Source organism: Harmonia axyridis, chromosome 3, assembly GCF_914767665.1.
Source record: "Harmonia axyridis chromosome 3, icHarAxyr1.1, whole genome shotgun sequence".
NCBI classification, from domain to species: Eukaryota; Metazoa; Arthropoda; class Insecta; order Coleoptera; family Coccinellidae; genus Harmonia; species Harmonia axyridis.
The window spans coordinates 12,299,464-12,325,735 of NC_059503.1; the positions used below are offsets into that span (position 1 = coordinate 12,299,464).

Genomic DNA, 26,272 nt, shown 5'->3' on the forward strand with positions numbered 1-26,272 from the left:
ATAGTTTTGAAATAGTAGACTAAATTTCAAATATTTTTCAATTTTTGGGGGTATATGAGCTATTTTCTTCTTGATAATATGAATTTGTAGGAGCTCACAGTGAAGTTTCACCTTTAATTTCATCAACTTTTGGAAAGAAAGAAAACTAAGATTAGTACTTAATATATTTATTGGGATGTACATAGTAGTGCACGTTGCAAATTCGTCTGTAATAGTAACATGCAAGTGACAAATATTTGTACAGATGACTTAACAGTAGGTGTCAATTATTGTAACAAGTGTTTATAACACACATTCAAAGTCAGCAAATATTTTGCCTTCAGAGTCGGTTCACTAATATTTAACAATGACACATTTAGAAACAAAAATTTAAGTAATATATTTTCACTAAGTAATATTCACATATAAAAAAAGATATATAGCTGAATCGAGCAAAGTATGAATCAAGACATTATATGGAAAAGGACAAGAGATATCATAAAATGTGAGCAGATAATGTACGAATTCGAAAAAATTGCCTCCGCATGTTATTTACATGTCTTGACCTCCATATAAAACAACCTCTACACAAAATCAAAACTCCAGACACGATAAAAACCTAGCTCACAAACTGGTAACGACAAAGACTTGAGAATATATCCACTTTAAGTCTCAAATAATTTCAATGTGTAAATATTTTCTATTTCTAGTAGTAAGTGATCAATCCAGAAAGAACCACATCTATAAATTTTTTTGGAACATGAAATTAGTTTTATCACCTGCTGATCATTGAATTATTTGAATCTGATATTAATGATGGTTCTTATCAAAGTCAACTATCCGATCAAAACTTGTGAAATAAAATCAACATACTTGCTGCGTAGAAATTTCAACAGTTTTTATAGATTGAATTTCTCAGTTTGATCTGATAATTCAGTCTCATAGAAGTCACCTTATAAAATTCAATAAGAAGGAAGTATTTATCCACGTTTTATGCAGTAAATTTTCATATCTTTAAATCTTGATGAATTTTTCTTCCTTAGATATTACCTGCTGTTACATTGTAAAACAAAAAATTGCTTCCTGGTCCGAAATTGACTGGAGTTTTCGGACTTGCACATGGGAATATGAAATCATCTGATTGCAACTGTGTTCGATTCATGTTAGGCTCAGAGGCAGATCTATTTATTTTAGGGTGATTTCTCAGCAATCCTTCCAAAGATGCATGATTTTGTCTGAAAAGTGGCCTCTCATCTCTATCAAACTTAATGCAGTCCTCTAATAAACGCCTAAGTGCAGTTGGAGTATCACTCCGCAATTTAGTTAGATCCGGTTTTAAATATCCTCTACCTACCATGAATAATATTTGATCTTTATTATTTATATGTGAATAAGGTAATTGCAAAGCTAACATTTCAAACATAACAATACCGAAAGCATAAACATCCGATTGAAAACTATAAGGATTATCCTCCTGCATTCTTATAACTTCTGGGGCCATCCACAAAATTGAGCCTGTAGGCTGATGAAACTGTTGAGATCCGGCCCATCTGGTTTTGGCTGTGGCTAGCCCAAAATCGCCTATTTTGACTGTGAGATCTTCATGCAGAAAGATATTGTTCGATTTTAAATCACGATGTATAATATTTTTTGCGTGTAGATAATCCATTCCTTGAGCTGTTTGTCTTCCGATTTCTATCAATGTGAAGAGAGGAAATTTCGTTTCAAGTACATGGAGGTGTTTATAAAGACTAGAGCTTTCACACCATTGGGTGACTATAGCCAATTGAGGTTTACTGACACACCCCATAAAAAGGAGAATGTTGACATGCCTTGTTTTTCTTAATACTGCTACTTCATTTTTGAATGCTTGCAATTGCGCAAGCGTAGGTATTTTCACGTTCAATGTTTTAACTGCGACAGGTCCATGCCAATGTGCCTTATATACAGTTCCAAAACTTCCAGAACCTACTCGCGCCCCTACCAAAATTTCATCAGCGGGTATCTCCCAATCTTCGATACTTTCCCTTGGTGCTAGAAGGGGTTTGCTCTCATCAGCAGATTTTGCTCGAGGTCTTCTTGGTTGCAAAGAACCCGTTGGTGAAGCTTGAGTACTTCTGCAGTGCAACATAGAATCTCCATTGCCTAACTGATTCAACTGTAGATTTCTGGAACAATCGTCTCCAGGTATTTTCACATTATTCAGACAAACATTGGGAGCTGAATTCGATCTATCTTGATGACCTAATGTACCTTGTCTAGGAGAATGTCTTGGTTCAGTTAAGCCCAAAGCTGCTTGCCCAGGATTAAGGATTCCTGCACTAGTATCGGTATGAGTAGAATATGCCAGGAGTGCCCTGTAGTAATCATCAGCTACTCGTACCTGCAAAAATTTTCAAGATTAAATTATGTATATTGAACTTTTTGACGAAAAAATCAAATAGTTTAATAAAAATTTCAACAATTATATATAAAGAAATAAAAATTATGCTATCTAATTGATAGTAATTACACTACCTATATTGAAAAGTAAAAAATTTCTTAATGTTACATATTATGCAACTTCTATCTCGATCTACTTTAAGATGCCAAAAATACTGCAAAATGTGAGAAATTGAAATAGCTTACTTGATGACATAGTGAAGGAACTCCTGCAGCGCATCTTTGATGGAACTTATAACCACAAGTCCTACAATAAAATCCTTGGAACAAAAGTCTTCTACAGCACTCACAAAACACTAGAGAAAAAAAAGTTTTTCTAGCAAAATTATGGGAAATACTTGTACGAATTGGAAATTTATCAATTATTTTAACCGTTATTTCTTTGCAGTTCAAAGTACTAATATCAACATCCCAATTGATAGGACGGTCAGGGTCTCCGACATACACACTACACATTTCACAATGCAGGTTTCGTAATTTCATGGCTCTGCCCAAAGCATCTCGAAGAGTTAAACCTTCTCGAACCTGAACACTAGTCCTACCATTAGGGAGATGAGCTCTTAGAAAAAACTTAGGCCTTATAATCAAGTCTTCTTTTGGTTTTGCTCCTCTTTCAGGTTGAGCATGTTCACTAACATCTTCGGGGCTTTCTCTTCCATTACTAAGTTGTGCCATCAACTTTCTTTCTTCTACTTCTAATTCATGAAGTTTACTCGTGAGATCCTCATATTCCTGCACGTACATAGGAGGAGGATGCTGGAAATCCGCAAATTTTGCAATGAGAGAGTCGATATTGGCTCTTGTCAAGTTGATAACATTTTCTATATTTTTGAGTTCTTGGAGAATATCCAGGTCCTCGCTCTCTGCAAACATTTTTCAAATATAATTATCTGCATCAGACAACAAGGAATAATTTTCATCGAATCAGAGAGTAATGAATAAGAAAGCTAACAACGAGAAGTTATCTGACATTATGGTAAAAGAATACCGATGAAAAAGCCTGACATTCAGATGACAGATTTGTGATTGGTTAAATCAAATGTCAAAACAATGTATGCTACTGTCATTGTTGGTCTTTGAATCGTGATAGTTGTAATATGGCCCCACTCCAATATTCTTACGGCCATTTCGTTTACACAGTTGATATTAGATGACAATACTATATAAAACTTGTTTTTTGACCTCTATTTCCATTTTATGATATTGACTAACTGGCGCCGAGGTGACCTCCCGGGGACACCCTTTGTCACACCATCTGGGGGCGACTACCCGGGAAAATAAAAGGGGGCCACAAGGATCGGGGGATCTTATCAACAGCTGATGACTAAGGTTTTTCTAATTCACACTCTCAAGCGACCCCAGAACACATCTTCTGCAACACCTTCTGGAAGCGACGACTATCCGCAGAAACCTAAAAGATCGGGGACCACATAATGGCGCGCTCATTCATGATATCAAAAATCAGGTTATAGTTGAAAAGTTATCTAGAACTCTTCCCCTGCAATACTTTCGCATTCGCCATTTTGCAACACATTTTCGAATTTCCAATAAATTCCACCAGTATTAAATCCATTCTCTAACCTTTTAAGTGAGATTTCTAAAATAAAAATGTGTTTTAGACATCTTACTGAATGAATCTGAAGAATGCTTTATTCATAAAGACTTGTGAGAATTAGTTTTGATTTTGATTTCCAAGATTGGTTGAAACGAGAATAAAAATTTTCTTCTTCATACAAGGGTGTTCGTCTCTGTTAAAGTTTGATTTTCTTTCAAGTTTTTTTTCATAGCACCTTCCATTCACAAGATATTCAACTTAAATTTGACATGGATATTCCAATTTAAAGTTCTCATCATGTGATTGTAATTTTGAAAGTAAATCTACAGGTAATATTTTTTTTGGAACAGTGTCCTATTATCTCCTCTAGCACTTGTTTTTTTGGTGGACCACTGATAGTTTAGTCCAGTACTACACTTTTTGTTTTTTTGTCATTTTGTCGTATATGCTACCGATTTCGAAAAAAAAATTTCAAACAATTCTCTAGTATAATTCTCAAGAAAATCCAAATTATTATAAAGATCCAATTAGTTAACTGTGATGAATATATTAATTTTAAGTTTTGGTACTTATTTACCCATTCTGTAACGAAAATTAATAAAGATTCGATAAAATCGTATAATCATCACAAAAAGTAGGACTACAAGAAAAACCCTGTATTTCGAAAACAAAGCGTTTGCGGGCCAATGTTTATAGGACATTTTTTTCTTCTCTAATTTATGAACATCATAAGAGTAACATTTGGTTTAGTTCATTAGGTATGGGTATAGAATGATAATTTAATTTATAGAATTCAATGAATGCATATGGAAATAACCAATATAAAGCAACACAATTTTTTTGTGGCGATAAGAATGATTGAAATAGAAAGTGCGAGAAGAAAATTAGTGTTTGGAATGTTTTTATTTTGTTATATTTCATTTAATATAATTCCATCTTGAACATTTTATTGTAGATAGATCATGAAAATAATGATTTGTAATATTTTTCGTCATTTATGAAAGACGGATACCGCCACCACCTGGACATTCTCCTTGGCTGATTACTTTGAGATCTGCAAAAAAAAGGTTTAATCAGTAACAATATAGTACAATCGCTAATAGCAAAATATATAACGTGATATTTTTAAATATTCATCACTATTCCTAAAATTACTGATATCACTGGTGAAGAATTCGAGGTCAAAATGAATTCAGTCCGCCCGCCCTTTTCACGACAACTCTCGAACGGAATGAGTTAGAGACTTGAAATTTTTAGGGTAAGGTCATGTTGCGAATATCTCGATAATTCTGTTTGTAAATTCCGAAATTAAACTCATATGAAACTCTGTTTTCTAAATAATTGAAAAATATATCCATTCGATCGAACTGAATTTATAAGTCAGTTGCAAAATAGTGAAAAGAATACCAATTTGGAAAAAAGTTTGTACAATTTCAATATATAATAATCTATATACTTTCGATTCAACTGAAATTTTTTGCATTTGGTTTAGAGAACATCAAAAAAGTCCACGAAATGCTTTTGAGCGATCGTAAATTGAAAATGCGTGATATAACGATAGGATAAAGCCGTCCAAAATCGCCTTCATCAGCTGGTTAGGTTATAGCACAGACTAATCTGTGGTTATAGCACAGACTAGTATAACTAGTATAACAGACTAGTAATCTGTGGTTATAGCTTCCGCATTTTGGGAAGTGGATGGTATATTTTGATCATTACTTTCTTGACAAAGGTAAAATCATCATACCATATTTTATTAGTATGGGCATGGATTTATTTCTATAATTTTCAATGTTTATTACCTGCTCCATTTTCACAGTTGTAATTGCTCATAACACATTCACTAGCGAATGAAATTTTCTTCTCTCCATTTCCTCCACAAATTGGTTTGATCTCATCCGGTTGAACGCAATTTTGGAGGCATGGCTTCTTCAGGGATGCCTTAGTGGACCCCTTTGCTGGCACAGCAGATGCAAGTGCCAAAACGACAACTGCGAAAAAACCTTGATATAAGTGATGAATATAACCAACAAAAGTAATTATTAGTAAATATTCTCTGCACAGCAGCACAAGAGTTAGCTGGAGTATATGTATAAGCAGAAAAACTAAGGTTTGAAAGATAGTTTGTTCGATTATTTCCAAAGATTTGGTATTAAAAATATCACACCAAAACTTATCCATAGTTTCAAGCATTTTTCATAACAACTGAAGTTCAACTTTCATTTCATAATTAAGTTGATATTATAAATATTGAATAGATATTATTCATTATTATGAAGATGATCATTAGAGTTGTTTAACCAAAAAAAATCGCTTCTCTCTGCAGAGAAAAGTAGTTCAGTCTTCGAACAAGAACAAACCAAAAGTTTTTCGAGTTCACAGTGGAAATCAATGAAATAATATTCATCTGGAGTTGTAGTAACCACACTCTGATCTACAGAACTTTATAAGAGTTGAATGAAAGTTTCCACGAACGATGTTATCTTCAGAAAATAAAAGTTACGGTTACTGTTACATAATAAACGTTTAGAAAGATTCTGTGGGTTGAAACGAGATAACTACAACTTTAGTAGTAACATAGAACTAGTTAAAATTAGATAATAGTTACAAGATTTAATCCACTTATCTAACAGTCATTTTGGTAGTCATCTTGTTCGATTAAAACACTGTTTCAAGGCGTAATACGAAAATAACTCTTTATCTTTTCAACTGAATAATTAGCTTATTAAAGGTAATTATTCTATCAGATGGTAGTGAGTGATAATTTGCAATGAATACAAAAGTGAGGCGTGGATAGACCACAACAGATTTCCCGGAGATTATACAACTTTATTTACTTGTATGACTCATTTTGGGTCACAACAATATATTATATGATGTATCTACTCATTTCTAGTTTCCAAAACAAACAGTGGATGTTGTGTGAAGCGTAAAAAATTATTTCGTTTGGTGATAGATATTCGGCTGAATAATAATATAATTTATTCCACAAATCAATAATATCATACAATTTTATCTCAAAATTATTTCTATCAGTGGAATAAACCAATCCCCGAAAGTTCTACCAATTGATGTTTATCCAAAAAGGTTCAATTATGATGTGTTGATTTCACACACAGGTCCAACATTTTCGGGATAAAAAGTCCATTTCGAAATAAATTTAAAAATATACGGGGTGTAATTGGGAATATTTCAACTATAGAATCTTGAGCTTGAAATATAAAGATTCAATCCAAATCACCTAGATTAAAAAATGTCTTCTCCCTGGGATACCGGGCGTTTTATTTCAAAATATATAAATTATTTGTTCCCCGTACACTAAAAACTATTAGTCGCATTATCTTTATATTCGACAGACGATATAGGTACTATAAACCCTACTAATAATGCTAAATTAATGTTTCTGTCTACCACCAGAGGTGTACGATAGGGGCAAGTGACTGGTTGATCCTGTCCAATTCTACGCCACTGCCGGAATTGCAATTTTATCACAATTTTTCGATTCTCCTTTCTACGTTAATATTGTGCTCTTCATTCTTAGCGATAAAGTCACTGTTTCTGGAGATATTTAAAGTTTATCCTGAAGCTGCACTCATTACTTATTTCAATGTTCTAGAAATTTCGATTATTAGATTGCAGATATTACGCAAATTGAACATCAATCAGGATCATCAAAAAAACATGATGCTATGATAATCCAAATTTAAACTGAACAAAAAAAAAACAATTTTGAAGGGAACCAATAACAAAAAACTAATAAAACCTTTTATAACAATTGTTCGATGTGACCCCTGTTTATCTTCTGACTCTGAAAAATGTTTTGGACTGATTGACAATGAAAATTGCGGAATGTACAATAAATTCCCAATATTAACTGTCTAGAATTTAAATTCCAGTAATTTTATGTGCCAAAGTTCGTGTTGAACTTGCTTCTTCAGAACCATAAAAAATTCAAACGAAACATATAAGAATCGATTGAAAAGAGTTTCCAGTGAAAAGTAGATAACAAAGGAGAGATCTATAAATATATTGTGAACACCAGATAAATATTGTTAAAAAATTTACGTTTTACAAAAAATAAAATTCTTTGAAAAAATGTTTAAATAGATATGGCAATGATCATAATAAAGGGATTTGAAAAAGAGTGTTAAGTTCGAATTTGGTGGACACTGAATATATTAATGAAAAAACCGGTTCAAAACAAGAATTACCTAATACAGCACAAAATACAAGAGCACACTTCATGTTGGTTCACAACTGAAGACCAAAACAAAGTGGTTTGGATTATATTTTGTTCCCCACTACCCAACTCTTGCCAATTTCCAGTTGAGCAAATTGATGAAGGACACTTGTTTCCAAGAGGACAATGATTATGTTGATTCTCAAATTAACGATTATATGATTAAATTCATTGAAAACAATTTGCATTTACGACCAAACTGGATAGGAGTAGATTATCTTCTGGTTAGGGTCAAACGTTAACCCCGAAAACAACTTCACCTGATTCTCAGAGTATTCTTCCCACTAGTTCAAATTTATTTTACTTGATATTCTTAAGGTAAATGAATGGCTGGATTCAACTGGTAGGTAAGGATTTCATCATTAATACTGTTTAAAACACAATATAATATGTATAATATCAAGAAATTTATGGCAGTTAATTTTTTTTTCATTCAATCTGGGTTCTAAACCCATTTAAAGATAAAACTTTTTTCTATGATAGTTATCCGGCGATATTTGGGTGTTGAGACTTTCTTCAGATTGATTAGAAATTCAAATCATCTAGTTAAAACTTCGTTTCACAAAGTTAAAAAATTACTGGGTTGAATTTATTCAATATACTTTTTACGCAGGAAAGCGAAAATGCATCTGTATCTCATGTTATTATTTTGTTGTCGAGATAGTCTTTTTCAATTTCTGAATATTCGTCATTGTCTGAAAGAAAAATTCTCTAAAAACCGCGGAACTCAAAAAATTAATCAAAATAATTCAGAGGAGGAGAGATCACATGTTCTGTGTGTATGGTAAAATCAAATATTAGGAGCAAAGAAATCTGAGAATGTAATCAGATACGCGTTAGCAGTAACTGATACTTTTTATATCAAATGGGGAGAGGCAAATAAAAATACTCTTCCGTTGTATGGTTAGTTGCCTAAGATTAAGAATACTCAAATCTAATTTGAGAGACGGTCTCTATAGGCAATCCGTAATAAAAGAACAATGAATGGTGAGTTGCTCACTCAATTGAGATAGGAGAAATAATTCGGAGTGCATACCTGTTAGGTGTTTGAATGAATCTCATTTTTGGTACACTCATGGGCGTAACGATAAGGGGGTATTGGGGATATAACCCTCTCATTGATAAGAAGGAATCAATAATTGGTAAGTTACAATTTGAAAAAAAGTTAAAAAAAATTGTAAGATTGTACTTTTTCAAAGATTGATACGTTGGCTGACAAAATATTTGAATACTTGCAGATATGATGATATGGCATGATATGATGATATGGTATGGTATGGTAAATATTCTTTGGGAGAAAAGAAAATATTGTGCAAACATTATAGTATTTCTACTTTCTTGATTTATTGGTTTATTATTGGAGTTTCAACACATTGTACTTTCAGAAATGACAGGATCAGATTACGCAACAATTAAACCTTGAAATCCCTTCCACCAATTTTTTGCGGGAATACTCACTTTAGTGGACAGAGTTAAATGCATAGACATAAAATAATGTTATTATATATCTATGGTTAAATAAAGGTTATTGATCGGTGTAGGAACCTGCAAAGAAATTGAATTGCTTGTGAATGGTGACAGCAGATGTCATTTGATGGGAATTATTGCGCAAGATCTACAATAGCACTTGATTTTGTTGTTCTTTTGTGGAATGGATAATGAAATATATTGACAGCAGTTTAGTTTGTATTTTATTGTTGATTGTTAATTTTATTTCCATGAATTGTTGTGTTTGTGTTAATATCAGATAGGCAATGATTACTTCATTTCTTATTGATCAAAATTTCAATTTTTGTAAAAAAAATTTTGTTCTGCAAAATTATCTGAAATGAATTCTTTTGAGATATTATTATCATTATCATTAAGTGAAAAATTGTTTTATTTTAGATAAAACTTTTCTTACGCCCCCGTATAATCAGCAGTTTGCCGATAGTTTCATTTTGCGTAAAACGCACTACCGTGAAGCATGTCGTAGAGATCGGTCCGCGTAGAGTGCCTTCAGCAGCTTCCTAACACATGCGCAGCTTTATCCTGAACGTAATTCATCAAATCCAACGTCTCAGCGCGCGAAGTATATATCTAATTATTCAATTTTTCTGTTTTTACATAATATGCACTGTCCCATTCAATTTGATATTTAACTTTCGATTCGTTGCGCAATTTATACACAATTTTTCTGAGATATACATCTCGTGTGAACTTCTCAGAGTATGTGTGAGATATTCCATGGAATGTTGTATGACACACCCCTGTATACTGGCTGCCAGTTATTGTATAATGTGCGATAATTGAAATTGAATTCTTCCTTTCGTTGGGTTTCCATATTTGAAAAAAATTTAGTATTGTTAATGTTATGTTCTTTGCGAAGATATATACAGGGTGTTTCCAAATTAGACGTGGACCTTGGAGGACATGTTACTATGTCTCAATTGCTGTCATTTGGGCCATATTTAGTGATAACCAAAAATCAACAGTTTATGAGATATTTGAGTTCTTGTGATTCTTGAAAGATTTCTCATCTTACTAAATTTATTGATTATAATTTTGGACACCGTTAGAATAGACGAAGTAGCGAGAAGATTGAAAGTAAATTTCAGGCGGAAAGTAACAATTGGAGAAATAAGGAATGGTGGAGCTTATTTCAGACATAATTTGTGAATACATTCTCTAATAAAATTTTGATTTTAATTGCAATAAAAAAATATTTAATGTAGGTATTACTTTCCTTTCTTTGCTTATTTCCCCTTTCAAATCAAAATCTGCTGAAACAAACCTAGTGCCTGCATTCTAACGGTACCTTTTAGAAAATAAAGAAGGAATTTGAATTTTTAAATGATTTTGTCATACATAAATTGTGGAATTCAAAAGTTGCAGGCAAATTTATATTATAAATTTACTATTCTTTTCTTTATGTATCAATTTTCAAATCACATTGATTCTTATTCAATATCTAATACAGCATAATTTTGCCTTTTTCATCTATATCATTACTTTTTATGATGAAACGTAGAAAACAATTGAAAAAAAAAATGAGACAAAAATTTTTTAAAAAACAAAAGAACTCAAATATCTTGGAAACTATATTGATTTACGGTTATTAAAAGATATGACTCAATCGACAGCAACACTCAACTGTTCATGAGTTAATGGGTTTCTTATGGAAAAAAGGTGAACATTTTTTTTAAATATTTCTGGAGAAAAAACCTTATTCATTCTATTTTTCATTAAGTAGGTACCTAACTACTTATATTTTTATATAATTTGTTAAATTCAGTAGGAGGCGATTGATAAATTTTTTTTCTGAAATCACAAACAAAAGTCAACTAAAAAATTTGGGTCACTAGTTTTAAAATGTAACTTAGATTTGACCTGATAAAACGCGCTGCAACTTTATCTTTCACCTACATACAAATCATACAAGTTGATGAAGAATAGCTTTTATCTAAGAAGATTAATTGAATAGGGGTTAGCATGAGATAAGAGTTGTGAAATGAGGAATGCTGGAATAGGTGGAAGGAAGAGGATAGAAAATAGGAAAGAGAGAGAATATACGGTGTGAATATCCTACTGCCACGTGCCTTCGTTCCCCCAAAATTCCGACACATTGAATGCAGTCGCCATCATGGCATTGCTTTGAAGGTTTGGTTTGAGGAAGTTCAACTTGACCTTCACTTGTAGGATTTGTCAATGATCTTCGAACTATGAATGATTATGAAAATTTCATGAAACGCTCTAGTTTACACAAGAAATTCAAATTTATTCCGAACAAAAATAAACGCATATAAATATTCAGATTTTCGACATCCAGATTTGTTAATATGAAGTTTTTATATTTCAATATTTTTGGACTAATTAATCTTTTTGAGAGCTCGTTCTCCCAACAGATTCACTATCATTTCGTCACCATGTCTGTAATTTTAGGATTTTGAGTCGGGATTGATCTCAAACGAAAAGGTTCGACTCATCCGTCCACAAAATCGATTATGTTCGGCCCATAGAGTAATATACATAGAGGGAGTACATAAACGCAATTTTTACATGTCCCCAACATGGTTATATTACGTTGTCGGATTGTGATATATTTTCAAATCCACAATTTTACTATATCGTTATGAATGTATATTATATTGAATGAAATATATTTATTTGTGTGATTCCCGATTAAATATGCAAATTTGAATATTTCGGATTCGATATTTTTCCTAGTTATCGAATTTATAATAAGGAGAATATTAATTATTTTCTGTATCTACCTGATGAAATCCAAGGTTTGGCAACTTTTACTCTCCTAGTGTCATCGGTTATTTCAAGTCGTTTGGCGCGCTTGAATTTCTGATATATTTAGGTAATTATTTCAATATAATAATAAAAATAATACTTCAGTAACAACAGTTGGCCGAGTTGAAATTTTGCGTGTATATACAAGGTGGTCTAGATTTTTGCTCAATAATTTTGACGTCGGATAGAACAAATCTTTTCATGAAAAAGAGTTCATATAAACATAATATATTCTAACAAGCTTCGTTTTAGAGATGCAGGGTGTTAAAATTTGAAAAAAAATCGGTTTTCACTTATAACTCAAGTATTAATTAATTCAGTGTTTATATTTTTAGGTATTGGAGTCTAGAAAATGAAATGTTTCGAATAAGGTAATTGTCTCCGACCAAGTGTTTGATTGTCTCAGTCTTTACTTGTCGGAAATTCATCTTGATGATTAAAAAGTAAAATAACTTATTTCCGCTTTATATATTTATTTTCACAACAATTGTTTCGTCATGATAACATGACTTCGTCAGGTGAGCATGGTAACTCCGACCAATATTATCCAGTGGCGTAGATATAGAGGTGCGATGATACTTTGATACGCTACGCCACTGTCTTTTCTTCAAGAAAATTCTTTCATTTCTGAAACCTACAGGGCTTCCCTAAAAAAAAGCTCTCTTGAATTTTTTTCATAGAATGTACCATTGTCGAGCGAGTACAAAGTAAACACTATCCACAGAAATCTACAAAAATTAATTTTTCAAATTTTACCATTCAAAAATTTGCCGTAGTGTTTTATAACGCTTTCAGATTGTATTCAATTGAACATTTCAAGAAGAACATTTGTCAGATACTCAAAACAATAAAAAATATTCTTTTCGAAATATTCAATCGAATCGAATTCCATCTGAAAGCTTTATAATACACTAATACTGTACGAGTGTTACTTCTTGATGGGATTTTTATGTTCTTCTTATTGCAAATCGTGTGAAATATAATGAGGGACCAAAATGCATGGAATATAATGAACAGAAAACAATAGCACAGAGCCTAACTTTCAATGCTTCAGAAATTCTCAACTTCATGGCCTTCCTATTATAGTCTCGCTAGCCAGCAGCATTGAAGCTTTTAGTTTGAATTTTGTAGGATACTTCCTAAAGATTTGAGTATGTAGGAACGGAATAAGTCAAAAATAAAAATGTACTTGAAATATTTGAATTTTATTCGGGGTTTAATATTCTGAATATACCTCAGGAATTAAAAAAAAAAAACGAATTGGTTATAGACTCACAAGAAGCTACAAGGTTGGTTTTAATCTTCATTTAATACAGCTTTCAGGAACAGATCGACGTATTACGCTTTTCCATCTAAAACATTCATTCATGATGGACCAGACCGGAGCAAAGAAAATGGAAAAACCTGCATTTGCAGCGATGCAATTTTATCGATCAATCCTTAGGAGCAATGGCCAAGACTGGCCTAGATAATGGAAATTCTGCCTCATGAGATCGGGCGACCTAGGTTAGCGTAAGATATAGCAGTGCTGCTCTATTTAGGGGTCATGATCCTTCTCCTCCTCTATCCCTCCAACATGTTAGAGGGGTAATGTCTTCATAAAACTTCATGTGACTGCGGGTGTTCAATTTAAATCTGGACAAAATGAGTGTATCTTGATCGTATTTCAAGATGTCCTGTTGATTAGCACGAATTTAGAAGTTAATGGAATTTGGCTTGAGGGGAATGATAAACTTGAAGCGAAAATTTGTACGAGATAGGGCAGTCATTCCTTAACTTTTATATTTGCTTGTTAATCATTTTGAGTATATACAAGCATTTCGAAAATGAAATGAGTTCTTAAGGATTTAATGCCATTTTAGTATATCTATAAACAGTAGTTACACACAGAAAAAACAATTTTTTCTTGAAAATTCGTCCTAATAATCACCATCCACAGTGATAGATCTATACCTTCAACTTCTCTTTTCAGTAGAAATATTCGTATTTGTTTTCGAAATATGCTTCAACCTCGACAAAATCTTCTTCATTATAGCCACATTTCTTTCTCAGGAGTACTTTATAAACGTTGTCAATGGATCAGAGAACACTTATCAATGCATTGCTTTGTTTGGACAGTATTTTTTCCCATCAAAATTTCGATTGTTCACGAAGCAAATGTAGGTTCACTAAATTTTCAATATCTTGATCAAAACTTTACTCTATGTTCTGAAGTTTTGACACGCCTCTTTTGATGCTTGGTTCGAGAAAAAGAAGTGGTATGGCCCTGTCGGTGGAATCTGTGCGCCAACTTCAGGCCTTATTGAGTGATGTGTTATGTAGTAATAATAGATCAACAATGTGTTTGAATGATATTAGTGTATCCATTTCAATATATTTCTGATGAGTCTTTATAAATAATTGTAATATTGTAGTCACCTTTGAAATATTTTCAATTCACTTACAACAGGTTTTGGAACAAAGATTTGAATGAGAAATGCTAATAAATAATTTATGATAATTATCACATTCGAAATTTATCATAATGAATAGTGGCCAGAATTAGTGAAAAGCGTTAAAGTGCATTTCATTTATGGTGCATTATTTATGACTATCCTGTATAATGAAATATGGTGTGGAGAGAGTTTTGGAGCATTCGCCATTTAGTATTTATTTGCACTTTTTGTAATTTTTTTGTAAATCAGAGAATTTGAGGAATGGTTATTTTTTCCACATACCTTTATGGTTTTGTTAAAAAATTTCCATTGTAATTTTCTGTAAGAAATATCCTTGAGGACAAATTACTTTTAGTATGTTATAATTCAATAGGTTTGTTTTCTGTTAAACGTATTTTAATTGGTATAAATAGTTTAGCAAAAAAGGAGCGTTTCAATTGAATATTGATTGTATACAGTGTGTCCCAAATTCGATGCTCACTGAAAGAACTATAGAAAGTAGAGAAAAATCTTCAAGGACCCCCGAACACTTTTTTTTCAAAATGGTAACATATCAGAAAATAGATCATAGATATCTTGATTCGTTATCGAGTTACTGGGCGTTTCTGAGAAATTACTGTTTCAAAAATTTCGCTTTATCTTGGTTTGGTGAAGGGAAAACATTTTTTAATCGCTCAGGAAATCATTCAAACCATAGAAAATTGAAAAAGAAAAACAATATTTAAAATACATGAGATTCTATCGGATTGAAATTATTCATGCATCTTCAGAATAACTATTCCAAGCTTAGTACAAAATTTAGTGTTAATAGCGTGGCCAGAACCATAGAAAATTCAAGCAAAATATTGAAAAAAATAAAAAAAGCACTGACGTGATGCCAGGTTCTTTTAAAAGTTTGTTCATTCATGCGCCAATTGCGCCCTTGAAGAACGCATACATTTCTGTGGTCTCCAACTCCGCACAATTGGCGCATGTTTGTCCATTCATTAATTAAGGTAGCATTTATGTGCATTATTTTTTCTATTCCAAAATGAATAAACATCCCCATATTATTATTATTATTATTATGAATGAACGAGCGCTCAAAAGCTTCTGCTTTCACGTCAATGTCTTTCCCATTTTTTTTTCAATAATTAAGTATAAGGAGATGTTTGAAGAAACGCATTTTACAATCAGCATAATTTTAAGCTCTAGTCTTAGATTAATTTTGTTTCACTAATAGAAATTGAACAGGGCGATACACCTCGAAAATAGGTTTTCAGACCTCTACAACTTCCGGTTATACCAGTAACAGACTACTACTTCCTTATTTCCAATGTCAAATCCAGTAAATGATTGCATCATTAGATAACTTGTTTGATGACAATTTTAGCAATATGTATACCATAGCCCATAAGTTACGCAAAAATTCAATGGTTCCTGAGTTGATGGGATTCTTATGAGAAAAATTGCTCGCGACGGGGATTCACTTTTTTTTAAATATTTCTGCAGAAAAATTTTCGAAAAAACCTTTTAAATATTCTATCCTGACGATACTTATGTAGTATTAGAAGACTGTTGTAGAGGTTTGAAAATATTTTAGGGAGAAAGATCTTTATCTCAAACCCCAAATTTTCAACACAAAATGATGATTGGTTTTCCATAAACGTCTAGCTGTGAATCACCCTGTATTTTTACATAATAGTTTTTGTGGAGAGTTTTCTTCTTGTACTGAAAAATTGTAAAATGTTTGGATAAATGAATAAATTAATAAATATGATAGAAAATTATCAGCTGAATTTTTCTTTCAAAAAAACTTTGAAGTTTTCAGGTAACGCGCTCTCTAGAGACCAGAGAATATTTACCATTCCCCTATTTTCCTCATCGAAGCATTAGAGTCCCGCGCAAGCAGCCTTTTCCCTCAAGTTCAAGGCGGAAAATCGGGACACCCAAAATAGCATCCTGTAAAACCGAATATGGACAGTCTGGCCTATTAATAAACACGAATAAAATAATAAAAATCTCCTTTTTCGAAGTAAATACGTGTTGTACATGTCATGTGGAAGCGGAAACAAGATGCAGTAAGCGCGCGGCGAATTTCTCCTAACCCCGTACCCCCCCCCCCCACTTTCGATGTGTAAGCTACAGGTCATTCAACTCTCTCAGTCCCGGCGAACAGCTAGCAGCAACGTACCAACGTTTATCAAACGGCGCTCTGCACATCGCGTTCAAATCGTATTTCACTACCGATGAAAAAATTAAAAAACGAAATTTTCCAACCCGGAAAATTTGGGAAAAACTCCGCCCGGTGAAAAACCCCAACGCAAGTGACCTGTGTGCCCGGTGTGCTGTGAGTTTTCCCGGACAGAAATATATACATGTAGGGAAACCCGATGTCCACGTGTGGCACCTTTAGGTGGGTCAAAGTTCCTGTTGTCTTCTATGAAGACGTTCCGGCTAGTTTTTGGTTAATTTTTGATTGTTGTTGCAGTGATTGCGTGAAAATCCCGAAGGGGTACCTTGTTCCAGCGCGGTGCCTTCGTAAGGATTCTCCCAAAATATGTAGGTGAGTGATTTCGTTTACTTTAGATAATTTTCCTTTCTACGTAGGAATTTCATCGGATAAAAGTAAAAATAATGTTGAAATCGTGTGGTGGAAGCCTTCAAGTCGCTGCTTTTCAGTCGATTGTGTACGAGCGCTGCTGGGAGGTCAATGAACCCGCTTAATGTAGGTCAGTAATAGTGGGCGTCACAAGTCTTGCGCGTTCATCGGCACTCTAGATACGAATATTTATTTTGCGATCCTTTCGAGATCTTTCTTTATCACCTCCCCTATTTTTGCCCCGTTCGGCTTTAAACGCCACTGAGGTGGAGGACCCGTGGGTCAATTGTTTGGGCACGAAAGCCGGTTTTCAATTTCAATGGCTCCTTGATTATTGCGAAACGCACCAAGATCAAGTTTTCTCGGTTTTGTTTCAGCGCGCTTGTTTCAGCGGGCCCAAATGGGTGTAATATTCGAATTGGTAATTATTTAGAGAAACACATTACGCTCTGAACAATATTTTTTGTAGCTAATTCGTTCATTCTGTCACTTCTTTTAGAACAAAATCGTGCGAGAATATCGCAAATTCCCACAAATTTCATGGTTATATTTTATTAGTATATGTTGGTACTCGGAACTCTCCTACCACTGATTTATCTATTATCTGTCAAATTTGTGATACAAAAACTGTTCTACCAACCCACATTTCTCAATGCAAAAATCACTAAACGATATTCATGGAAATATTCCATTAATGTCAATGAAAATTCAGTGATTTAGAGAAAATATTGTGTAATAGATAGATAGATAGATAGAGAGATAGATAGATATATTTATTTCAATAATTGAAAACAACTTCATGTTACAAAAATGAAACAAGTCAAATTACCCTCAGCTAACTACAAAAATTAGAAAATTCTTCAATATCATAAGGTTCATAGTCGTATAGAAGGCTCATTCTACCACTCGTTCATTCAAAAACGGCGCGTTTTTGAATTTTGAACTCGTGGAAGAATATCAATGTCTTCTGCACTTGTATTATAAATAACACATATTTCATTTCTATATTTCTTTAATGAAATTAACAAGCACTCAATTTGAAATTACACTGAAAAATTTGAAAGTTTTTTTCTTAACAAATAGCCTCAAGCCAGGTTGAAATTTATTATTTAGATTAGAATTGGGAATTTGGGAAAATTCTCACAAACAAATTTTCCGGTTCAGTTTGAAGTTCGAGTAATTTGTGAGACTCCAAGCAGTCCAATTCTCTTCTACAATTTTCGTAGGTACATTGAATTTTTCAACCACATCAATCTATCAATAAACATCTAAGATTGTTTTTTTTGTTATTCTTAGTTATATCTTACTCTAAATATGATATTTACCTTCAAATTTTGTGGTATAAAACGATTGTGTTCGACTCAATGATGAAGAATTCGAGGTTAAAAGCGATTCTGGCCGGCCGTGTAGGTACTGGTTAACCAGCGAATGTAATCTGCTAGAGACTTGATATTTTCGGGGTAGATTCAAGGTCCTAATATTTCGTGAATGAGTATATGTAATCCGTTTAGTGGTTCCGGAGTTGGATATGACATGTTGTTTTCTCGATAATTGAAAAATACTAATCCTACCAAACTGAAATTTAGAAACTAGTTGCGTAATAGTCGAAGGAATGATCATGTGGAATATAATGAGGATTTTTTCTGTAAAATGTCAATATTTCATAATATATTCCTCAGATTCTACTGAAATTTCGTGCGAATGAAAAGTTCATCCATAAAAAGAGTTACCCAATGATTTAGTTTCAAATCTTTCATACGAGAAAAAATAGTCAACTTTTTCTGATTGATCACAGATTATTTTTTGTAAAAAGAACTACATACATAGTTTGTTTTCAAATGCCAAGATGCAAAAAGGATCGAGTTCACTACAAACTTGAATAGTTATTTATGATAGGTACAAGTGCAGAAGGCAATTATATTCTTCCACGAGTTCAAAATCCAAAAACGAGTCATGCAGAGGCTAGATTTTGAATGAACGAATGGTAGAATGAGCCTTATGTACGAGTATCACACAATATTTTCTCTAATTCTGTGGTTATTCCGTTCATTCTTCCACATCTTGTAGAACAAAATCGTGCGACAATATATCAGAAACGGACAGTTTTCATGGTTATATTTTATTATTCTATGTTGGTACTCCGAACTTTCCGCCACGGCTTTATCTGTCAATTCATCAATTTGCCTTGAAGAAATCAGTTCTGCCAACCAATATTTTTCAATGCAAAAATCACTAAAATATATTTATGGAAATATTTCATTAATTTCAATGAAAATGCAATGAATTAGAGAAAATAATGTATAATACTCGTACAGAAGGCTCATTCTACCACTCGTTCATTCCAAAACTCGCCACTTCGTGGCTCGTTTTTGAATTTTGAACTCGTGGAAGAATATCAATGCCTTCTGCACTTGTATTATAAATAACTATTCTCTAATTCACTAAATTTTTATTGAAATTAATGGAATATATCCATAAAAATCGTTTACTGATTTTTGCATTGAAAAAATGTGGGTTTTGCAGAAAAGTTTTCTGTATCACAACTTTGACAGATAACAGATAAATCCGTGGCAGAAAAGTTCCGAGTACCAACATATAATAACAAAATAAAACCATGAAATCTTTACGAATTTGCGATATTCTCGCACGATTTTGTTCTACAAGATGTGGCAGAATGAACGGTTTAGCCACTGAATAAGAGAAAAAGTTTTACGCAATAATTCAGCTATGAAGCTTTAACACGAGAAAAAAATAGTCAAATTTTCTTCATCTGACATCCCTGTGAATCACAGAATATCTTTTGGGGAAAGAACTGATTTGCTTAAAAACAGATAGGAATTTTTGTATAGTGCCGAGTTCATAGCATACTTAAAAGAATATTTAATAGACGAATTTGAATGAGGAACATCTTCAGATGATTTGTCGCCGACATAAAATAATGGAATTCATCGAAAAGGAAAAAATTGATCCTTCTTAGCATGCATTTATTTTTCTTATATACATAGTCTTTTCCTCCAAAAAAAAAATCCCAAAAACTTGATAAGCGACTCGTCACATTGTATTTCATTTTAACGCTTCGAAGGATCATGCGACATTCCCCGAAAAAATCGTTTAAATCCGAATTAGAACAAGCCCGCAAAAGCTCCAGACTCTCATTCTGTAGTCGATTAGTGTCAGGTGACACTTATGCATTAGTATGATTGGGTTATTTCCAGTAGTTCGTTTGGGAAGAAGACATTCAGAGAACGTTCGGTATGGTGCCCGTTTTAGAACTCATGCAGCTAGAAATGGGTCAGTGGAAAATGAGAGAGAGCTACGGGTACGTTCAACCCTACCTAGTTTCCTGCTTCCATTCTCTCGACGTGTATAGTTTTTAGGGAGGCGTTCATACTGGAGTGGAATTCACAGGGATTTGTACTTGGGTAGTTTTCTTGCTTCGGGTTTAGAATTCGTTGAAATAATGGTGGAATTGAGAACTTTGTATTTGAATTATTCAAATAATCGAGTTTTAATTTAGTTTCAATTGAACAAGAATGAAAATCCAATTATAAAAGAATATATTTTGAAAACTTATATACTGCCTAATCTTAGCAGAACTCAAATGCTGGATTAGAAAAAGTCAAGAAAAGATTAGAAGTCAATGTAACACATTGTGCATATGATATAATATTATCAAAGCTTAGGATGTAAAATTAGTCTATTAGTCATTTCCTGGTTGTTTCTTCTTTATGAAGATATTTGTTTTTCAACATTTCAGACTATGCCTTTATAACCACACTGAAATTGTTAGTAGTTTCCCAGAAATCTCTTCAAAATTCTTGCTTGACCCCTTGTAACTTTTTTGAAATGATGTTTTATTAAAAAAGAGTTGGAAATATATAAGGTGATTCTCCTCGATGGACTATTAGACGTTTATGGAAAACTGATCATTATTCTTTGCTGAAAATTTGCATGTTAGGGTTTGAAACAATGATTTTTCTCCCCAAGATATTTTCAGATCTCTGCAACTTCCGATTTTACCGGAAACTGACTATTACTTTCTTATTTCAAATAATAATAAATACATATATTTTTTTTCTCATTTTCATTTTTCCTCATTTAAAGCTCTTCCTTGATAACCCTTGAAGTATTCATTTTAGGTAGAATTGACTGAAATAATAGAAAATATTGATTCTAATCTAAAAATCTTGGGTTTTGATGAATTTGAGTTGTCCAATCAAATATCTTGGAAACAGTCGTTTTTCGATTATAAATAAATAGGGCTCAATCGAAAGCAAATGATTGATACTAACTCCTCCTTCAAGGTTCACGTCCAATTTGGAAACACCCTGTATATTAATGCAGTTCTTTAGTCTTTATGTCTATTTTTCTCATTGTTCAAAATAATGTTCTCTCTATGTACTATCAAGATTTGAACTCAGAATTCGAATCATCTTAATTTTTTTCTTTGTGCTCCATTTTATCAATATGAGAATGAATGAGAACAATAAAAAGTTACAATAGAGTGGAAAATGTGAAAAAATCATTGTCAAATGTGATCCTCTTTATTTCTGATCAGAAAGGAGTCTATTTTTGAAAATTAAAAACAATAATTGAAGCACTTCAGAAAAAAAAAAATTCACTGTCAGTAATTGTATCGTTTGAATTATTTCACAATAGATGTAACTGACAAGGCTTAAGCGGTAATAGATGAAGGTGTGCTCAATCGTTGAGAACTTTCTCTTTTAATGAGAAAATAACAAGACATCGAAAGTTACCTCAACATGACAGTAATTGTACCTCCTTGTAATTGTACCTCCTTGTATTGATGATCTTCCATGCTATGCTTTATATTACTGGCATGCAGTCTAGAAAACGGTAAAACATCTGAAATATAATGCCAATTTTTTTTTATTTAAATACTGAGCAATTCACCATGAATACCTATTAGGAGTTTATGGAAACCTGGTCACAATTTTGTGTTGAAAATTTGCATGTTGGAGTTTGAGACAATAATCTTTCCCCCTAAAATATAGGTTCTAATTCGAAAATCTTGAGTTTTGATGAATTTGAGTTGTCCATGTTCGTGATCTTCTTATAAACACCCTGTACATTTTTGGTCCAAACTTCAAACAGTCTTATAATACTACGTATTTGAAGAATTGAAAATGAAAAAGGTTTCTTCGAAAAAAAATTTTCTGCAGAAATATCCAGAAAATGTGAGTCCCCGTCGCCACCATTTTTGTCATAAGAATCTCATTAACTCATGAACCATTGAGTTTTTACCCAAAGTAAAGCATATTGCTGAAATTGTCATAAAAAAGCTATCTAATGATGCAATAATATACTGGGTGTGCCATTTGAAATAAGGAAGTAGTAGTATGTTTCCGGTATAACTAGAAGTTGTAGAAATCTGAAAATATTTTAGGGAAAAAAATCATTGTCTCAAACCCCAACATGCAAATTTTCAGCACAAAAATATGATTAGTTTTCCATAATCGTCTAAAAAGCCATTGCGGTGAATCACCCTGTATAGTCTGTGACATGAAGATGCAACACCAAAAAGGCGTTTAAATTTTTTGACCAAACTTCATTAAACAATTTTATTCAATTGAAATTTCTGAAATATTGGAATTTGAAATCAAATTTATACTTCTCCGGAATTTTCTGAAATTCAATATGAATAAGATTAATGAATAGCTCTATTTCAACTGTTTCCCTCAATCAATCAAGTGTTGAAGTCATGGTTATAATTATTTTCTAATTAAGTTTAATATCTCTAATAACACATAACGTTGAAAATACAAATTATTCGAAAGTCCTCGTAATACTAATCATATTATTATATTTTATTCTAGAATTTGGGAGGAATAAATCAAGAATAAATAAAGGTGTAAAAATAAATTTTTATTCGTAACGTATCTCCCCAGATGAACTTGTAATGGTATCATTCATTGTCGCTCTCAATTAATGAGGAATTTATCTCATTGTGGTTAGCAACTTTTGGGGCCACCGTATATCACAATCGGAACACATTATGTCATTTAACGAAATATAGCTCAAGTTCAACGAACTTGACAATAAAAACGGTTTAATTGACAAATAAAACATCCTCTGAATTGGGCTATTTTTCGTGTTTTCCTACCACTCGACCAGTTTGAGGTGAAGGCACTTGAATTCGTGTATTGACATTTTCGAGAATGATATTCTTATCTGGTCTACTTTGGTTGGAAAATAATGGGAAACATTGTTTTCATTGATAAGTCAACGATAATATTCATTATTTGATTGGGAGAAAACGGTTATGTAAATTGTTTTGTACATGAAATGGAGTCGAATAGCCTGTGTGAATAGATTACAGCGCGAATATAATTTTGAATTTATACACTGCGAACTGTAAACAATGGCCTCTAACTTGATGGAAATTGTTCAAAGGAGATATTTTTATATTTATGGCTGTTAATTATCCTATAAACCTTTTGATATATTAGAATAATGGAAATATTTAATTCTTTTCCTGTTTTATCAAACAATTGTCGATGATGCACTTTTGGAATCACTCGAAAAAAATCTAGTTGAGCTTTTTTTAAAAGCGATTTTGATGTGTGGATTTTGTGCAATTTAAATTACCAACAGGTATAAACCACCTTATCAGCGAATGTAATGGATTTCCAAGGTTATTTGAAGAACTTAAAACTTATCTTTCGTGAAAATTCATTCAAAACTCAATATTTATTGAGCACCTTTTGCTGGAGTTTCCGAGACAGTATCATTAGACACCATCAGAGCTACATTCTCAAATTTTTGTGTATTCTTCTCGAGTTACAGAGCGTTTCTTGAAAAACGACTTTCAAATATTTCGTTATATCTATGATCCGTTATGAGTATCATATGAATCATAAAAAATGCTGAAAAACTTTGTGGAATTTTTCGAATATGTCGAACAGAAATCAAGATAATATAGCGACATATTTGAAACAGTTATTTTTCAGAAACGCCCTGTAACTCGGAAACGAATCAAAATTTCTATGATCTGCTTTCTGATACCTATCTTATTATTTTGAAAAAAGAGGTCGGGGGTTTTTGAAGATTTTTCTTCCAAGTCTCATAGTTCTTGAGATGCTTTCAGTGAGCATCGAATTTGGGTTATACTGTACAATCTATTTCATTGAATAATGACAAAAAAACAATAACATTACAATACTCTGTATAAAATTTTCATTGTATACAACTTTTTGACAAATTTCATGATAATGGTCTCCCCTCTCAATGTATTACCGTGTGCATATCAAAAACTAATCATAGCAAAGCCAATACTCTTCGACGTTATAATAGTGTACTCGAACAAAGAGTTATGAGAAGAAATTAGAAAATTCCAAGGACGACCTTTTCAATTACAGGGTAAATTATGAACTAAAGGAATTTCATTTTGGATAATAATAATAATAATTGACTCACCTCGTATGCAACAAAAATTTTTATTAAAAATCAGTTATTATCTTATGGGGTGCAATATTTATCAAGCAAAAAGTGTTCTATTCAAGCTGTTTTCCTACGAGAAATGTTGCTTTAAAGAAATGCCATTTTCCAACTTGGACACCCTGCATCTCGAAAACTAGTAGTATGATTGGGTTGGACCAATAGACTTTTTTACTTAGGAGGTTATATTCAGTTATAATATCACAGCATAAACAATATTCGATTATACACCGATTCTCTCGAGCTGCGCTCTCGTGATGTTTCGCGAACTATGTCGAGTGAATAGATTAGTATAATCGAAATATATTGTCTATGCTCGAGTGGTATTCGTTACGATTATATAACGAATAATTTCAATAACTACAACCAAAGCACTGCATTTTGATAATTCAATGACATTTCACTGAGTTGAGTCCGTGACAGGAGAGTTGCCAATACCAACATATAATAATTAAATATAACCATATGTGAAACTGAGATATTCCCTCACGATTTTGTTTTACATGTTATGACAGAATGAAAGGATTTGCCACAGAATAAGAGAAATATTTGTCTGTATTCTAAGTTATAGCAATTTCTACTGAAAAGTATCCTAACAAATAGCTGCATTAGAAGTGTTATTAACTGAAAACTGAGCGGGAAATCAGACATTATTAATAAACGACTATTGTTATACCGAGAACGGGGACATATTTTAGTATCGAATAAAACACAAGTAGAAACTAGGTTTATTACTAAGTTTTACGAAATATACGAGTTTTTAGCTATCGCTTTGACGAATTCAATTTCAAGTAACCTCAATTGCGTGGATGCAATATCGCATTTAATTGAAAGCTATAAAAGATGTTTCCCGCATGCGAAGAGGCAATTATATGATGTTGTAACGGACTGCAGGCCATCTAATAGTGCAAAAGTGCATGTGTTATGTCAACTAGCCTTTACGTAACCGGGAAGTGCGGTTTAGTTAGCGTAAAATAATGCAGTTTGCCACTTTCACCGTTTCACTATTTCGCACAACTGCATCTAGCATTCCGATAGGTGGCAATACCTACCGACGTTTGGACTTTGGATAATATTTTGGGTGAAATGTCAGAACATAGATGAATAGTTATTTATAATACAAGTGCAGAAGGCATTGATATTCTTCCACGAGTTCAAAATTCAAAAACGAGCCACGAAGTGGCGAGTTTTTGAATGAACGAGTTAGAGTTAGACTTCTGTACGAGTATTATTCATTATTTTCTCTAATTCATTGCATTTTTGTTGAAATTAATGAAATATTTCCATAAATATTATTTAGTGAT

General features: G+C 32.7%; 3 protein-coding genes across 3 annotated transcripts in view; 1 reads left to right on the forward strand and 2 right to left on the reverse strand.

The window, feature by feature from the left end:
* Positions 1 to 151: 151 nt before the first annotated feature.
* Positions 152 to 3,435, reverse strand: LOC123674467 (raf homolog serine/threonine-protein kinase Raf). Its single transcript, XM_045609344.1, has 2 exons — positions 2,608 to 3,435; positions 152 to 2,362 (listed from the first exon to the last, which is right to left on the reverse strand). The coding sequence occupies exons 1-2, from the start codon at positions 3,292 to 3,294 to the stop codon at positions 1,019 to 1,021; spliced, it is 2,031 nt and encodes a 676-aa protein (XP_045465300.1). The 5' UTR covers positions 3,295 to 3,435; the 3' UTR covers positions 152 to 1,018.
* A 1,425-nt stretch (positions 3,436 to 4,860) lies between these two features.
* LOC123674469 lies at positions 4,861 to 8,344 on the reverse strand. Its single transcript, XM_045609345.1, has 3 exons — positions 8,188 to 8,344; positions 5,779 to 5,967; positions 4,861 to 5,030 (listed from the first exon to the last, which is right to left on the reverse strand). The coding sequence occupies exons 1-3, from the start codon at positions 8,219 to 8,221 to the stop codon at positions 4,972 to 4,974; spliced, it is 282 nt and encodes a 93-aa protein (XP_045465301.1). The 5' UTR covers positions 8,222 to 8,344; the 3' UTR covers positions 4,861 to 4,971.
* An 8,725-nt stretch (positions 8,345 to 17,069) lies between these two features.
* Positions 17,070 to 26,272, forward strand: part of LOC123674470 (hormone receptor 4) — an 80,522-nt gene continuing 71,319 nt past the window's right edge. The window contains exons 1-2 of the mRNA XM_045609347.1: positions 17,070 to 17,324; positions 17,400 to 17,474. The gene's annotated coding sequence lies outside the window, so the exon portion shown is untranslated. The remainder of the gene's footprint in view (positions 17,325 to 17,399; positions 17,475 to 26,272) is intronic.

What these genes read in the sequence shown, in the direction of transcription:
- LOC123674467 (XM_045609344.1), bottom strand. Translation starts at nt 3,294, where the DNA reads ATGTTTGCAGAGAGCGAGGACCTGGATATTCTCCAAGAACTCAAAAAT. An exon ending in TTCCTTCACTATGTCATCAA is followed by an intron (nt 2,363 to 2,607) that starts GTAAGCTATTTC and finishes AAATTTTTGCAG; the next exon opens with GTACGAGTAGCTGATGATTA.
- LOC123674469 (XM_045609345.1), bottom strand. Translation starts at nt 8,221, where the DNA reads ATGAAGTGTGCTCTTGTATTTTGTGCTGTATTAG. An exon ending in TGTATTTTGTGCTGTATTAG is followed by an intron (nt 5,968 to 8,187) that starts GTAATTCTTGTT and finishes GTTTTTTCGCAG; the next exon opens with TTGTCGTTTTGGCACTTGCA. An exon ending in CAACTGTGAAAATGGAGCAG is followed by an intron (nt 5,031 to 5,778) that starts GTAATAAACATT and finishes TTTTTTTTGCAG; the next exon opens with ATCTCAAAGTAATCAGCCAA.